The 17,515-nt window shown below is 42.9% G+C and overlaps 1 protein-coding gene across 11 annotated transcripts in view; it reads left to right on the top strand.

The window, feature by feature from the left end:
* BIN1 (bridging integrator 1) overlaps positions 1-17,515 on the top strand; it is a 504,124-nt gene that overhangs the window by 442,356 nt on the left and 44,253 nt on the right. For 8 of the 11 annotated variants that reach the window (XM_063116713.1, XM_063116716.1, XM_063116722.1 and 5 more), the window contains 5 exons: positions 714-821; positions 4,830-4,922; positions 10,760-10,845; positions 11,115-11,190; positions 14,252-14,334. In XM_063116713.1, the coding sequence (XP_062972783.1) occupies positions 714-821; positions 4,830-4,922; positions 10,760-10,845; positions 11,115-11,190; positions 14,252-14,334 (446 nt within the window). The remainder of the gene's footprint in view (positions 1-713; positions 822-4,829; positions 4,923-10,759; positions 10,846-11,114; positions 11,191-14,251; positions 14,335-17,515) is intronic. The other 3 variants (XM_063116717.1, XM_063116723.1, XM_063116724.1) reach the window with 1 other exon arrangement.

Below are 17,515 nucleotides of genomic sequence, written 5' to 3'. Positions count from 1 at the left end.
GAGAAGGAGCTGTTTCTGCATGGTATCTTGCTAATGCTATGCCCTTCCTGCCTCTCTGTCTCTGACCTCTATGGTCTGCAACTACGTAAAATGATTTGGGGGGGGTACATTTGGAATTTTGAGAGATTGTTGTGGGCACTCTCACAAAGTGGCTTTTATTTATTTTTTATTTATTTATTACCTTTTTATACCGCCCAATAGCTGAAGCTCTCTGGGTGGTTCACAAAAATTAAAACCATAATAAACAACCACCAGGTTAAAAAAACTTTCACGAGGGGGCTTGCCTACTCATAAAATGGCTACCATGGTGGGCATGGCAGTAATTTCTTTTAAAATTAGAGGCGGAAACTAGCCTGATAAACCTTCTTGTTTGTACACGGATGGATAGATAGCCAAGGGCAGCCCTCCATATCTTTTGTTTAGCTTTTTAAACAGTTTGGGTGGTGTACATCTAAGAATGTAGTAAATCAGTCATATATACACTTGACCACATACATGGAGAAAAAGGATGAATTTCCATTGGCTGTCTGGCAACCTAAACATATTTCGGCAAACTGGCTGTGAGACCATTGCAGATCGTTGGCATTCTTAGAATGTATACAAACTGGACTGTAAAGACTGTTAGCTCATTGAATTGCATGGCTTTGGTGTTCAGTAATGATATCTTCCTCCCTTCTGTCTCTCTCTCATTCCCCACCCCCACCCTCTTTCAGTCTCGCATTGCTAAACGGGGAAGGAAACTTGTAGATTATGACAGTGCCAGACATCATTATGAATCTCTACAGACTGCGAAGAAGAAAGATGAAACTAAAATTGCCAAGGTAAAGAGCTCTTGTTAGAAATGGCATAGCTGCTTCTCTCTCTCTCTCTCTCTCAACCAACTATTTAGGATATTGTCAGTGATGCCATATATTTTTTTTAAAAAAAAAAAGTGTGATAGGATCGCTATTTATTTTCAATTCAAAGGAAATATTGTGTTTATATTTTTCATGTCTCTAGTTAACCTTAAAAAAACAGTATTTTGCAAACGAGGTGACCAGTCAAGAAAACAAATGGCAGCAGTGCACAATTCCTGAAAAACGTGATTTTACTAGATTGAAAAACAGCATAGAAGTTGATATTTACAGGAGAGCTGGCAGGTCAACAGGTGCAAATGGTTATGCTTAAATTAGGGTGACCATATGAAAAGGAGGACAGGGCTCCTGTATCTTTAACAGTTGTGTTGAAAAGGGAATTTCTGCAGGTGTCATTTGTATATATGGAGAACCTGGTGAAATTCCCTCTTCATCACACCAGTTAAAGCTGCAGGTGCCCTGCCCTCTTTTACATCTGGTCACTCTAGTTTAGCTCCTGCAGTTTTAACTGTTGTGATGAAGAGGGAATTTCACCAGGTTCTCCATATATACAAATGACACCTGCTGAAATTCCCTTTTCTATGCAACTGTTAAAGCTACAGGAGCCCTGTCCTCCTTTTCATATGGTCACCCTACTTAAATGAAGGATTTAAACCAACCTTCCCCAACCTGGTGTTCTCCAGATGTGTTGGGCGACAACTCCTAGCATTCCCCAGCCAGTCATGCTTATAATCCAACACATCTAGAAGGCACCAGGTTAGGCAATGCTGACTTAAGCAAAGAAAGGAGGGCAAGACTTTGCAGGATGAAGGCGGCTCCTTACAGCCTCAATGTGGAGAACTGCTCCAGGCGCTACCTTTCCCAGGAACATTCCTTTCCTTTTTAATTGCCAGTGCGTTTGGGACTTCTCTCTGAGCCAACCGCTTCTGATTGGACAATGTATCATAGGGTGGAGTCAGATTTGCTGCATGAGCCTGGAGCAATTGTCCCAAGCCCTAGAGCAGAGGTGGGTGACTTGTGGCCTGTGAGCTGCATGACCCTCTGCCTTCAGTGCCACCAAAATTTGGTGATATGATGGCAAATAAATCTTCAATTTCCTTCTGAAATTTGGCAATGAACCATGATAGAGGCTTAAAATGGACAAATTTAGTTTTAAAACAGTCTAAATTTGTCACTTTTAAATCTACATCACAGCCTGAAGCTAAAATTCACTGGCCATCTCTGGAATTTTGGGGTTTTTTTTGCCACAGCTGCACTGCTGATATTTGGTGGTGGCAGGAGTGTGGCCTTTGTGGTGGAAAGTGGCCCTTGGACACCCCCCCCCCCCAAAAAAGTTGCCCAGCCGTGCTCTAGACGTTTTCAGTTGAGATATAAGAATGCATTGACCCCTTGGAAGATGCACCTACTTGACCTTCTCATCTGTTACTCCTGGGGTTATTGATGAAGCAAGTCATGGTCATGAGCTGGAGTGATTTCATGAGCCTGGGATCAGTATCTACTTAGGAACTGGTTTTAATATCTACTGGATTAATGTTCTCTTCACGGATGTTATTTTTCACTGAAAGGGATAAACATGCCATTATTTGGGGAGAATTCTTCAGTTCTCATACCTGTGTCTGTCATCTCTGTTCTAAGTGAAGTGTTCCAAAATTCTGTGAATGTTTAATAGAAAGTCAGTGGCAATGGGCTTAGAGATTTATCAAATGGCACAATGTAGATAGACAACTGGAGAGAAGGGAATATTGATCAAAACCAGTTTTCCTTCTGGGGAGAAGAGGCAATACGGATTAGTAATGCCAAAAATGGTGGTTTTCTCAGCCACATGGGCCTCTCAACCATGTGGTCACTCAACAGGTAGACCAAAGACTTCTCTGCATGGGATTTATATTGTGCGATCAAGATTGATTATTCATGGAAGTTTGCTGGTCATTTACATGACGTTGTCAACTTCCAGAGTCCCTCTGCCAGTTTATGACCTTTATCTCCCATTGTAAAGCATGGGGAAAGTCCATTTTTTCTCTGGGAAATGCTTATGAAGTGCTTTACTTGCTGTATACTTCCATAACGGCACTATAACAGCAGTGCCATCTAGTGACTGTAAAATAAAATGTGTAGAATTCACTGAGAACTTATGGAGAAAGACAAAAAGCCCACGTCAGCCTATGTAAGGGTTAGGGTTTAAAAAATCACAAAATTTAAAACATATAAATTAAAATATATGCATTAGAGTTAACAAGGGAAACACTTCTCTTAACTTCAGTTTCTCCTGAGAGGTGAGAGATACATGAACTCTTTCCCTTGCTAGTGTTAGCAAAGAAAAGCCCTGTTTGGGGTGGGGATAGAGGTGTGTGTGTGTGTGTGTGTGTGTGTTTGGAGGAATGAGAATGAGTGGGTGTTTGGGTTTCTCTACATCAGGCTTTTTATCCCTCAGCTTTACTACGGCTTCTGTTTCCAGATTCTTTGCAGGATTTAGATTGGCTATTTACATGCGCTTCCCCCTTTCCCCCCAGAGAATTTCATTTCTCTGCAAGTTCTATATACATCCACTAGATAGCACTGTGGTTATAGTGCAACATCACAGTTACACAGAATTATTAAAAATTGCCATTTTTAAATACTGCATTTTCCATGTTACAAATAAAGCCGCGGAAACGGTCACAAAGCATGGGAGAGGCCCTGGAGGATGACAGTGACATGTAAAGAACTTTTGTGAGTAACTAATCTCGATCACTGGATAAAACCTTGGTTTAGAGAAGCCCTATATGTGTGTCTGAGTATGTGAATGGGAGTGTGTGTGTGTGTGTGTGTGTATGTGTATGTATGTATGTATGTATATGTCTATGTGTGGCTCTTGGCATGGCAGAAAACATCCAATCCAGCCCTTGTGGCTGAAAAGGTTGTGAAGTGCTGGACTGGGGGGGACATCATTTCTCAAAACATTTGTCCATCTGCCTTTCTATAACATGTGTTCCTTATGACCACACTTTGTACCTCTTCTTCTATATTTGCATTATCAACCACTTTAAGTGTTACTTGCATGAAGAAGTGACTAATTAAATGACTAATGGGACTGTGGAACTATGCTTCCCTTCCACTGCATTCTTGATGACCTGTGGCTCTCTTCACCCTTGGCATCCACATGTTAGTGTGGTTATCTGAGGTGAGGAAGCCTCTGCACATAGACTTGTATTGTACCGTTCCAGGACCTGGGACAGGCTAGAGCTGTACATGTGTAGTTTTCTCCACCTCAGGTGTTCATGCTCATACATGGATGGTGGAGCTTGGCCAGTCTTGGTGGTGAACCAGAAGCACAGCAGCCCCTTTAACCGCTTGATGGCCCTTAATATGAGTAAGGCATGTTCCTTGGTGCGCCACCGCCTTCGGACCTAAGGAGGGTGCGGCTCATTTCACTGCAGGTGTGGCAGGGAGATATTTGGCTGGTGTGGCATCTCTGTACAAATCGTACTGTTAAAGGCGCTTTAAAGAGCAGGAATTACCAGTCACGATATAATGTGATGTTAAAATGAAATGCTGAGAATTTCGAGTGATCTGCATGCCTGTTAATAATCTTGGTGTCTCTTTATTAATCCTGGCTTTCCTTAAAATTTCTAGTGCCTCACAGAGGGAGACCTCCCCCCACCCCCAACCCCCCCTGGATTGTGTTGCCTTCTAAATGACTAACAATTTCTTCTCTGTTGCTCTCTGCAGCTGGAGTATTCGTAAGCTCTTGGCCTTGGTGTTCTTTGACCATACTGTGGAGCGTTAATTACCACTAGACTTGGCATGCCGCGTAGGGTTCGCCTTTGACTTGTCTCCTAATGCTTCCTTTCTCTCCTGTTTGTCAGGGGTCGTTGGCTCAGCCTGGCCCTGTAACACTCTTAACTTGTTTGATTTTTTTTTTTTAAAAAAAAGAAAAATTCTGAAAAGGTGTCCTGTCTGTTCTCTTGTTTTTGTTTTGAAAATGCTCTCACACAGCCTGTTTCGTTGCTTGAGAAAGCTGCGCCTCAGTGGTGCCAAGGGAAGCTACAAGCGCATCTCGTAGCTCAGACTAATCTGCTGCGGAACCAGGTGACAGCCCAGCCTCCTTTGCTCTCTAACCCTGCATGTGCTATTTCTGGCTGAAGCCCTCCCTGCTGTGCTCTTAATCTCCAGGCAGCGTTCACTCCAAGCCCCCGTGTAAACATCCGTCTCTCTGAACTCATGGCTTTGGGTTTCTGCAATATTGGAACACAAAAGAGGATCCATGTAGATGTAAAACAGCTTTCCCCCCAGCCCAGTGTCCTCCAGATATGTTCATCTGCAACTCCCATCATTCCTAACTGCCATGGTTATGCTGGCTGGGAATGATGGGCATTGTAGTTCAACATATCTGGAGGGCATCGGGTTGGGAAAGGCTATTCTAAGACACAGGTTTAAAAGGCAAGGACAAAGCATGCATGCATTTTGTACGTCATTTTTGGCCTACTTGGAGCTATGGCATGTTTTTAAGAAGCCGAGTAGTTTTTCCAGTTTAGGCTTTTAATAGTTCTTGGTTGTTCCTGCTGTTTAACAAATGAGCCACCAGTTTTACAGCTTTCCCCAATCTGGTGCCAAGATGGTTTGTACTATAATTCCCATCATTCCTGACCACTGGCCGTGCTGGCTGGGGCTGATAGGAATTGAAATCCCGAACATATGGAGGGCACTGGTTGGGGTATGCTGGTATGGTGCAATGGCCTAGTCAGGAGCTAGGTTTATGGGATGGCTAAATAGGAGAAAGGAGGGTGGAGCAGCCCCAGGTCTGTCCATCCAAAGCACACACCCAGCGAGCCCCAGTGCCATGTTTCGTCCACACATCTCTCTTGTTTGCCAACTGGTGCTCTTGCTTACTCATGTCGTAGCTGGCCCTGGGGCGTCCAGTTGCTGATCCCTGGTCAAATGCCTCTAGTTTCTGAGATACTTATATGGGTGGGTGGGGGATACAGTCAGTGTTAAGGTGGCATGTATTTTCCTGCAGTTTATACAGATTTCCTCTTTCTGTCCCTGGGGTTCTTGTTAGCAGCTAATAAGCCTAAAATTCATGTATAAAAAGCTTCGTAGCACTGCCTCCACTTTCCAATAACTCTACCATGATCAGCCCACCCTCCTCACTCAAACGTCAACCTTCTGTTGCTTGTTCATGATTCCCAGTCAACGGTCACTCGTCCCTTTCGCCCAAACCCGGCCATTAATTCCTGGGAATTGTTCTGTTTGGGAACCTCAGAGATGATAGCATTGCTGCTACATCCACCTCTCTTATCCTTTCTCCCAGCATATGATGAGCCGGGAAGGGGAGAATCCATTTTCTACCTTCAGCCTCCCCTGCTTACATTGCCTGGAACTGTATGGACTCCCTTGTGAATGACATCCTCTGTTTGTACATCAGCTTTCTCTAAAATGCAAATGTTTATAACTGGATTTAGAGTAAGCATTAGGAGTGTTTCTACACATTTTTGAGGCCCTTTATGCTTTGGATTAGAAACTGGACTGGACTATGAAGGTTTTTCTAGTTCCAATTTCCAAAATCATTGGAGAAATGTGGGTGTTAGTTAAAAAGGGATCCTGCCAAGAATCCTTAAGATTCATAGGAAGGAGCTCAGCAATAAATCCATGGACATTACTTGCCATGTGGGAGGGAAACTAGGGCCTCCTTGCTGGATTCCATTTTGGCAGTAGACATACTTGGGGTGGGGAGTGTGGGGAAGACTAAACGATGCCATTGGCAGGTGAGAGATGCAGCAATGGAGAAAGAGAAACATTCTGTGGCTGAAGGACCCTAACATTGTCCTGGCTGGAAGGAACCACATTTCTTGTATGTTCCTCAGAAACCCTTTGACTCTCCTGAGCTGGCCAGTTTGCTGGTTGCAAACTGGGACTTCCATCCTTGTGTGTTCTTGGATACTTTAAAGTAGGCTTGCCCGACCTGAATCCTCCATATGTTGCTGGACTACAAACAACATCTGTTGGCTGAGGCTAATGGGTTTTTTAGCCCAAAACACCAGGATGGACCAGGTTGGTGAAGGTTGCTTTAAAGGCTTTTCCCCCCTTTCCTTTTTAACTTTTCAGAACTTTATAGGAAACTGTTAAAATGTCTGGGCCAATCTCTGCTCCTATGCCTATGGATTAAGCTTCGGGATGCTAGACAGAAATTATAATACATTTGTTGGTTTGGTGATTCTATTTATTTACTACATGTATAAAACAATTTGGCATAGTAAGAACAGTCCGGCTTCAGCTGGATAGGAGGAACGGGAAAGGGAGTCCTCTGAATCTTCAATTGGGTTTTTCCTAGAGATCATGCTCTGAATTAAACTAACAAAAACAAAAAGAAACTTGATCCAAAGGATTTCCTTTGTTCCTGTTCAGCATTGTTTTTGTTTTGTTTTGTTTTGAGTAGAAACTCCCAGTTTGATCCATCAGATTGGTTTAAGATTCAATAGGCTGTCAGCAGGATTTAAGACTGAATCTGCCCTGACACTTCACATACAATTTGCCTCAATTTTGTTCTAACTCTGTGTTTATGTCTTGAGCCTGATCATAGGCTTGCCTATAAGCCCTGTTTGGCCCATGGTGGTTGCAAGTTAGTGTTGCATTGTTTATATGATGCAGCCACCAACCCGTAGCCACTACAGGCTTTCCCCCCGAAACTGTGCTTAAAAGTCGCTGACTTACTGAGACTTTTTCCTTTGCGCTGAGGTCACCATCTTCTTTCCTCTGTTTATCAGTGGTGATCTCGCATCAGGTTGAGGCTGGGGGCGTTCTGGGGGCGGATCAAGGCCCAGGGTAGTTTGTGGGAAGTCCGGGCAGGGGACAGCGGGAAGGAGGGCTCACTGAGCCTGGCGCTGTGGCTGTTTCGACTGGAAAGCCTGTGCTCCCTCCTGCCGTCAAAATTTACCGTTCCCACCCTGCAACTGCGATGCTGTGGGGTTTTGAGGGAACAAGCGGCCAAAGCAGCATTGTAAAGACACCCCCCTAGATAGCTGCCAGTAGCCGACCCCTGGACTTGATGATCTTTGAGGTACGTTCTGCAGATCATAATCAAAATGTATCCAACTCCTTAAATGTGTGAGCATGCTCTCAGTTTTTTGCTCTCTGTCACAATAACCCAGCCTTTCCTTGGGGTCTGGCAGCAAATACTGCTGGGTAGAGAAGGCCTTCTACACCCTAAAACAAATTAAACTTGGAACATTGGCCCTTCATAGATAAATGAAAAAGATGTGTGGAAGCATCGAGAGAGTAGTGGCAAAGTTACATCTCTGGCAGCATGTTCCCTTTTGGAATGCATTCGGGTTTTCAAGGTGATGGTGAGAGCTGATTGGCTGGATAGAGACAAACTGCTTAGGGCAGCAAATTCCTGCCTTCCGACAACTCTACCGAAATGCTGACTAAAAGCAATACAGATGTTTGCTTTGTGAGATAGGTTGCTAGCCTATCAAACCATCTGTGCCTAGCAAACTCCTTCCTACATCTTGCTGGATTGGACGGGCTGCCATTTCATCTTGCTGAGTACAGGAATTCCTTAACAGAAATGAAGGCAAATCAAACATTCCAATTTGGGACTTAGATATTACATCCCACCTAATTAGTTTCTGAATCGTATTTGATAAAAATCTAACCTCAAGAATAGGTGAATCAGCTATGAACTGTGTTGGAATGGCTTTACAGTGCAGTTCTGTGACTTTCTACTCAGAAGTAAGATCATTTGTGTTCAATGGAGCTTACTTCCCAGTAAGTGTGCATTGGATTGCAGCTTTAGTGTCATAAAAATGTAGTGTAGAAAGTATCCTTAAGATATGGGCACCTTGTTAATAATTTGTGCAAGAAGTAAGTGGGTGATCTGTAGAATGTACCTCAAATTAAATTTTCCCTTCCTGTTTGTGTCCCTTTTGCTTGCTTATCAAACCATAGAACCTTGATTGGACTGAAGAATCTTTCTTTGCTTATTTCTAGAGTGGACATTGCCTTGGGTGTTACTTTGTCAGCCCATTGGGATGTCACAATAATTACAACCTCACACAGATGGCTTTTTAAGTTCCTTTAGCTGTGGGACATGAATAGTTACATCTGGCAATAGCATAGAAGCAGTTTAGTACAGTACTGAGAGACAAAGTAAGAACAGGCAGATTATGTGCTCCAAGCCTCAAACTTTCTATTATTTATTTATTTAAAGCATTTTTATAGCACCGCCTCACATTTCTGGCATCGAGGCGCTTTACAATAACATATAAAACAATTCCATTAAAACCCTCAACCTGCATTAAGACAATTCCATTAAAAACCTCCCCCTCAAATCATTAAAAGCCCTCAACCCAATTTAAACCACCCCCTCCCCAAACTCTTGTGAAAATAAAAATGCCTTACAAAGGTGTTTGAAGCAATTGAGAGTGGGAGCCTAATCTCCACTAAATTAATCTCTACTGAATTCTGATCATTGATTCAGTCATTCCTAAATATAGTCTGACTTTATTTTCTCCACATTTCCCTTTTTTCTCAATTACTCCGAAATAGGAGTAAAAAAATATTAATTCATACATGATGATGATTTTTTTTCATTTTAAAAAGATCTTTTTAAAAAGCCATCAGGTTAGCTTGATAGCAAACTACTAAGAAAGTGTATCTATGCCTTAGCCAAAGGATCTGACTCGGTATTCAAGAGTGTTTTTGATTTAAGCATCCTATGCAGTCAGGTTGGAATCTCCCTTGTATTTCCTGGCAAGGACAGGAGGTTTAGAACACAGGCCTCCTTTGACAGTATAAGTATTCAGAAGTCCAGTCCATGACAGTGATCCATTGTATAAAAAGCAGTCCATAGAGGTTTGGGGCATTCCTGCTCTATGACTTAAATTATAAGCAAATTGTTTGTGTTTTTCCTGCTACTGAATTGATAAGACTCTAGATTCACTGTTTGTTTACATTGTGCTAGGCTATAAGTGAAAAAATGCTTTCTGGTAATAATAAAGCATTGTATGTAATGCATTTAGCTGTTTAAATTTTCCCCCATGGTAGCTTTAACCACAAGGGGAGTGTCAATCATCTATACTTCTCACCATAAATGAACCACTGAGTGTAGTGTGAGATTAGAGTTAATTGAGATTGAGGGTCCTAATTAGAAAATGGTTGGCTTACCATGGCAGAAAGTGGAGATTGATTTCCATTTGGTGTCCATGACTCCTACTTGCCAGGAATAGAGAGAGATGGGTTTTGTTGTGGGGTCTTTGTCATTGTCACCAATCTCTGAGTGGTGAGAGCATCATAGGGCTTCCAGGAAAATCGGAGAGTTTTCTCATAATCTCTGTTGGTCTGAATTAACAACCTGCCCAGGGAGCCTCATAGTCCATATTTTAGAGGATGCTTATTTCAGAACACCACTGTAATCTATGGATCATCACTGATCAAGACCAAGCCTTGAAATAAGCATATTCCACATATGTGAAGCAGGATTCTGGAATTCCACCATCACTACTAGTTAAAATCCATATTTTGCTGCTATGACATACAGTAAATGATGTGAATACAGTAAGTGTAAGGCTTAATGTGGCTTTGGATATGACACCAGGTAACAGGTTGGAGATGTGAAGGAACAGGAAGTGCAAGGCACATGAACTTCCAGCTCTTTCAGCATCCACATCACATCCAAAGACACAGTCGAAGATCACTGGGGATTTCTTCTCTTATGGTCATTAGGACTTCCTTTCACCAGGTCTATGCCTTTCCCTAGAAGCCCCCACCACCACCTTAATAGAGGTGGATAAAGGCAGATTCTTGGGCAGTATATCTATAGCCCTAAGCAGGACCCATTTATAGAATATGCCACAACCTTATGTGAGTCCTCCCCTGAATGGTACCTCATGGGCAGTACTGATAATTGCCCCATCTCTCTTCTCCAGGCTGAAGAAGAATTAGTAAAAGCCCAGAAAGTATTTGAGGAGATGAACATTGATCTTCAGGAAGAACTGCCTTCACTATGGAATAGGTGAGCTCTGTACCATGTTTCTGTATTTACTCGTGGGTGTGTGTTAAGGAGTTCTTAACTGATTCTGGCGCTAAGAAAGATAAACTAATGTATCTCTCCATATGGTTTCCTTTGCTAAGTGGAGGTCATGTGATCTAGTCCTACCTACCACTGAATAATTGGAGGAAACAAGAGCCTGTTAGGAAGGGATGAGGTTGAAATGATGAGACGGAAGGGGAAATATCTGCCTATTGTGGCTCCACTGACTTGTATTATGTTTCATTCACCAGTCGTGTTGGTTTCTACGTCAACACATTCCAGAGTATTGCTGGCTTAGAAGAGAACTTTCATAAGGAAATGGGCAAGGTAAAGACACTCATGTTCCTATTGGGGACCATTGATGATGGCACCTGGCTTCTCCCCTATATCTTTCCTCAATCACAGCTGTATTTGTTGATGATACTCAGGGAATAATGGCACAATTCCCAACTCATGTCATGGTCTTTTACTTCACTGGCCTCTCCTTTCTTAGGTACTTTTAAAGCCACCAACTTTGCTGAAGCTAAGCAGCTCTGGGTTTAAGCAATGCCTGGATGGGAAACTGCCTAGGAATAATGTATATGTTGCCTTGAGTTTCCTCAGGGAAGAGAGGCAGGCTATAAATCAAATAAAACAAAGTTATTCTTTCATATGGCCCTGCTCCCTCATTGTTCCTTGGACCTGTCTTTCTATATGTCTGGTGAGTTCTGTTGGCTAATTCATGTTTGTTAAGCTTGGAAGGCTTATGGAAGCTCAACTGTGACAAACTCTGAGAATCCTTGATAATAGTGTTTTATTGTAGAGACTTCTCTAGCTAACAGATAATAAGTACCAATCCATAAGGAGCTTTAGTTTAATGTCCAATGAACAGTAAATGTCTCCATATGAAAGTCCTCTGCCCATTAGCACAGGAGTACAGAATCTCTTTCAGCCCAAAGGCCAAATTCCATTTCAGACAAGCTGTCAAGGGTCACATTTCAGTCGTGGATAAGCTGAAGGCAAAAAGGGTGAAGTCAAAGGGTCAGGGCCCAGAATGCCAGCATATTTTAGCTGAAAGCTCTTGCTGGGTCTGTTCAGACAATATGCTAAACCATGGTTAGGCTGCTAGCCCTTTTGCAGCAAATGGTTAGTGAGCATGTTTAAACCATGGTTATGGAGTCACCATGGTTAGGAATAGTTCACACAACATGCTTAGACATAATGTTTAGCTCAAAATGCTTAACCACCATGGCTTAGCGTGTTGTCTGAACAGTGTCAAAGCCAGTAACTAAGCCTTCTAGGAGAGGCATTTCAACCTTTTAGAATGGAGGAAAGAACTGTACAAAACCTGGGAAATCAACAATTATTAATTGTTGGGAGAAAGGGGCTGGGGCTGGGGCTGGGGCTGGGGATAGGCATGTAGCCATTTGGGAAACCCTGAAGTGCTAGATTTAGCCTCAAGGAGGACTGGATTTGGCCTCAGGCTTAAAGTTCACTACCTCTGCCTTAGCAGCAGGGAAGAAGAACATATATTTTCAGGGCAACATGAGTTCTCTCTCTCTTTCCCAGAATTCTCCATAAATCCCACAACAGTGAATGAGCATGTTTACGGTTGAAAACAGTAGATGCAGATTAAGGAAATTCTGCACATCTGTTTAAGTTGCACTCATCTGCAGGGATTTAATTACCTTAATTGGGAATTTAGCGTCTTGTGTGCTACACAATGATCAATGTAAAAGTAGCTTGGGACAAGACAATTCTGAAATGCAAATAACAGTAATTCAAACAACACAAAGGGGCATGGACTGATTGGATATTCCAGAAGAAAATGGATATTTTGTCATAGTATCCTGCTTTTATTCCATCATGGGGTTCAAGACTGTATATGTGTCTTCCCAGTGGTCTCCAATCCAGGTAAACTCTGATAAGTCCCAAACTTGCTTTGCTTCAGCATGTTCTTGCAGCATCATGCACCTTCAGACAATGTCCAGTCTAGATTGTCTAGGGTGGGAAAAACTGTTGCTTTTGTCAGCCATATTTCTGCAAGAATTTGGTGATAGCTACAAAATTTAGTACACATTTGTGCAGAGCTAAAATGCAATAAGATGAGTTCCCCTGTCATTATGTTTTGTGTGCCGCCCTGAGAACATATGTTATGGATTAGCTATGTAAATTTAGTAAATAAGTAAAATACATATATTACAGGAAATAAATGCTATTCACAATGAGTTTGGTACACTGGTTTTACCAGAACGATGTTGTAGATTTATGACAGGCAGAAATTCAACAAGATGTCCTGTCCGGCTAGGAAAAAAGGCACCCATTGAACTTCTGTCTTTCATGCAGCAATTAAAGGCAGTTAAAGCCTTTGCCATAAAACAGAATGGGAACATCAAGTGATGTGACCTGTACAGAATTGTCACAAGGCTTGCAGAGATCAAGGTTAGAGAATGACCATGTTTAGGGACTAGAAAAACCTCTGTATGGAAATACTTTTAGAATCCTTCACTTAGTTCAGGGTACTACAACCTAGTACCCTCCAGATGTTTTTACTGACCATTGTAATTACTGACCATTGACCATGCTTGTTGGCACTATTGGGAGTTGTAGTCCAAAACATCTGGAGAATACCAGATTTCCTTCCTTTGTTTAAACAGACAAAAGTGCTAGGACCAGACTGCGTAGTAACATTATGCTAGTGACACAGTCTTCCAACACTGTAGTATTTTATGAGACCAAACCTTGAGCAATCTGTTACTATTTGGTAACAAGATGTTGTGATCCTGTTACTCCCGTTTTTCCCTTGGCAAAAGTTATGTGTGTGAAAGGTCTCTTTCCTTAAGAGATATCTGCATTTTTTTAGAGATGGGGAAGGTTAACTGAATTTCTGCTGTGGCAGGCAAAGTGCTGCAGGCATAGATGAAATCCTCCTTTCCTCCAGTGCGATGCGAAGCTTGGCCTAGGATCTTGTTTAGTGACAAACGGTGGTTCCATAGCAACCAAGGCTGCAATTGCAGGCAAGGCTTCTGGCTGCAGATGGGAAGAGAGAGCAGAAGGAAGGCATTAAATCCCAGTGAGGAACAAAGAGGCTGTATTGACGCAAGGGCCCATAGCAGGACAAGTGTGTGACTGAAGGGGCAGATAGAGAGAAAAGGCCGGAAACAGAAGAAACATGAGCTGAATTTGTTTCATAAATGAGACACAGACCTCACTCATGCGGCACCTGTTCCTGGAAGTCAAATGATGCCCACAGTACTTGGTGCGTTCAGATTATGTGGCCGTGAATTAGACGAATGTGCGTGGAAGAGCGAGTCCCTCAGCACAGTGCCCTTGCCCTTCCGATGTATTGACCTTCCATCCTTCGTTTTGTTATGCTTTTATCTAAGTATTTTTTAAAAATTTGTTTCAGTTGAACCAAAACTTGAACGATGTCCTTGTGAGTCTAGAGAAAGAGCAGGCAACAAGCACCTATCCTGTTAAAGCTCAGCCAAGGTTAGTAAGCACTGACTAGTATTTTTATTTCAAGGAATATGGGGAAATCTCATTTCGTTGTGGGGAAGTGAGGCAGCTCAGTGGTTGCATTTGCCTTATTCTCTGAACTGGGGTCTTCTCTTTTACATTGGTTGTTAAACACACCTGTCTTTCCTGGCTCTCATCCTGACAACTCAGGAATTGGCTCACCCAGTGCTTTCCTCTCAGTGTCATACTGTGGAAATGCCTTTCACTATAAGGGTGCCATTACCCCATGTGCTGATGTTTCTTGACATGTCCTGAACAAGTTGATGTATAAACCCATTAAAAAAAGGTGGGGGGTTGTTCAAAACCATTTTTTTTAATATGGTCATGCCTGGAGGACAGGAAGAAGAGAGATGATAGAGAAGACGAAGCAAACAATAGCCCTGTTCAGGCGTTATTAATGTGTGTAAAAACAACGTGTGAGGAGAGAAGCCCTCCCCCACCCTCCTCACACATTTCCATCTCCCTGCGCTCATGTAGGGCAACAGTCTGAAGAGGAGAGTCTCCTGTATCCATGGAGGCTTCCTACACGAGGATCCAGGATCCTTGAGTAAGGAGCCACTATGGATACAGGAGGGTCTCCTCTTTAGGCCTTTGGCCTGTACAAGAAAGGGATGATGGAAACTCATGAGGAGGGGGTGGGGCTAGAGCGTTCCTTCTCACCTGTTGATTCTGCACAGATTAAGAATGCCTGAACACAGCTAATACGTCTTTTGCTTCTTTATGAATGGAGAGTGCAATTACGGTAGCCACTAGGGAGACCATATGGAAAGGAGGACAGGGATCCTGAATCTATTACAGCTGTATAGAAAAGGGAATTTCAGCAGGTGTCATTTGTGTGCATGCAGCACCTGGTGACATTCCCTCTTCATTGCAACAGAATGACCAGATACAAAAGAGGGCAGGGCTCCTGCAGCTTTAACTGTTGTGATTTCCACATGGTCACCCTAGCTGCCACCTCTGGTGTTTTCCTGGCCCTCTTCCTGCATTTAAACAGCAGGCTGACATGCAGGAATTTAGCAAATGAAGCTTTTCCTGGTGCAGAGATATAGTGATGGGAAAAGTACATTTCTGTGTGCTGGGCTACTATTCAAAGGCACTGAAGCAGGTCCTGTTAAAACGGTGGCAAAGGTTGGCACCATTCTGTAGTTCCTGTGCCTTTTTGTAACTCAGTCAGTAACTGAGCATAAGTATGTGTAACTGAACTAATCACATGTTCTTTCCCTGTTTACCCCTGCCTCCCCTTCCTTTTCCTCCCTCCCTCTGTTTTCCCCCCTTTGTCATGTTTTAGATTGTAAGCTCCTTGGGGCAGGGAATTGTTCTCTTGTACTCTGTAAAATGCCATGCACATTGATGGTGCTATATAAATAACAATAATAAATAATAATAAACCTTATTCTCAGCTCTGGGGCTAAAGGCTGGCCCTTTGAGCTCCTTGACTCTTTTACTTATGATTCATATTATTAAGGGTAGGGGGTTCATGTCAGACACATTTTAATACACTTTTAAATATAATAAAATGAATGGCTTAGCACATGAACAAATGCATTTAGAATTGCCGCTATGAGGGCTTAATGGTGCCATGCAGCTGAGGCATCCAACCACACACGATGTCCTGCTTCACACATGACACCAACCCATTGTATGGGTTGCTGTGATGTGTGAATGTAGGCATGCTAGCAAACCATTGTTTGTTAACCATGAACAACCCAGTAAGAAAACCCATGGTTTGTAGTTGGATTGTGAACTTTGGGTTGTGTTTACATGTGAACCCAGGACTGTGGGTTGTTACATAGGTAGTGAATAAGAGCAGTAAAAAAAAAAATCACCTACTTTACATGCTGGTACTACAGTGCTGCCAAGGCATTTGTGATAGAGGGAGGGAGCAGGCAAAAGAGGGGGAAAATAAACAACCCAAGGACTGAAAAAACAAACCCCCTTCAGTGGGGCAAGAAACCATGAATGAAATAAACCATGGGTTAATGTTATGTGCGAACTAGGTCAGTGGCCACATTTTGGATGAACATTTCTTCTTCCAAACCAGAAAATATGGTTACCAGCTTTAGGACAAACCAGGATATTAAATCAACTTCAAACCATAATTTAATAGTCTGGTTGGTTCATCAGAGTCTGCCTGGTGTGATTGCTCAAGGACGGAAGGGGCTGCATATATAGGCAAAAGATTTGTCTAAACGGGGTCGTTGTACAGGTGCCTTTAAGTCCCTTTGAAGCCTTGTCTTGAAGAACATGGTAATAGGCAATTGTTTACATGATTGCCCAGAATGTAAAAGATACAGAGTTAGTCTACTTATTAGAATGATGCTGTTGTATAATTTGGGAAGTTTTGAATTGCTGATGGAAAAATGTGAGCAAGGTTAGTAACCATACATCTGGTTCTGCTTTTTCAAATACTTTGAGGCCTAATCTACACCAAGCAGGATATTGCACTATGAAAGCGGTATATAAAAGGCAGGAGCCACACCAAGCAGGATATAGCACTATGAAAGCGGTATATGGTATGTGTCAATGGGCCCCAACAGTTGTCAATGCACTTGAATACCGCTAAAAAGCAGTAGTGTGGCTCCTGCTTTTTATATACCGCTTTCATAGTGCAATATCCTGTTTGGTGTAGATTAGGCCTGAGGGACTCACCCAGGGGGCATGTCTAGATGATGCCTTACCCTGGGCATCGCTGTGGGATCATCCCTGTGCGTCCACATGATGCACAGGGGATCCCGGGGGCAGGGAGGGACGATCCCTCCATTCCCCCAGGATTACCGGGACGGCTTTTAGCCTGATTTTCCCCATGGTCTTGGGATCGTCCTGAGACCGTGGGAGATGTGGGTGGCCATCCCGGTTTTGTGAGTGGGGAGGGGAGCAGGGTCGGGGGGTTTTGGGTTTTTTTTAAAAAAATGACCTTGAAATTTTCGCTGGAGCGCTCACACGCTGCAGCTCTTCTCGCTGTAAAAAAAAAAAAGGACACCGCAACAGGTGCAATGTCCGGGATGTCGCGCGGCACATGTGGACTGATCAACATATCACGAGATCCTCCCCCTCCCCTCCCTGGTGTAGACATGCTCAGGGACTCACCCAGGAACGTACTACTTCTTTTCAACCAATATACCTTGGGACTCTTTGTAAACAAATCTATTGTGTT

This window comes from Elgaria multicarinata, chromosome 2, assembly GCF_023053635.1.
Source record: "Elgaria multicarinata webbii isolate HBS135686 ecotype San Diego chromosome 2, rElgMul1.1.pri, whole genome shotgun sequence".
Lineage (NCBI taxonomy): Eukaryota > Metazoa > Chordata > Lepidosauria > Squamata > Anguidae > Elgaria > Elgaria multicarinata.
The sequence above is the reverse complement of the archived record's forward strand: the minus strand, read 5'-3'. Positions and strand labels throughout refer to the sequence as shown.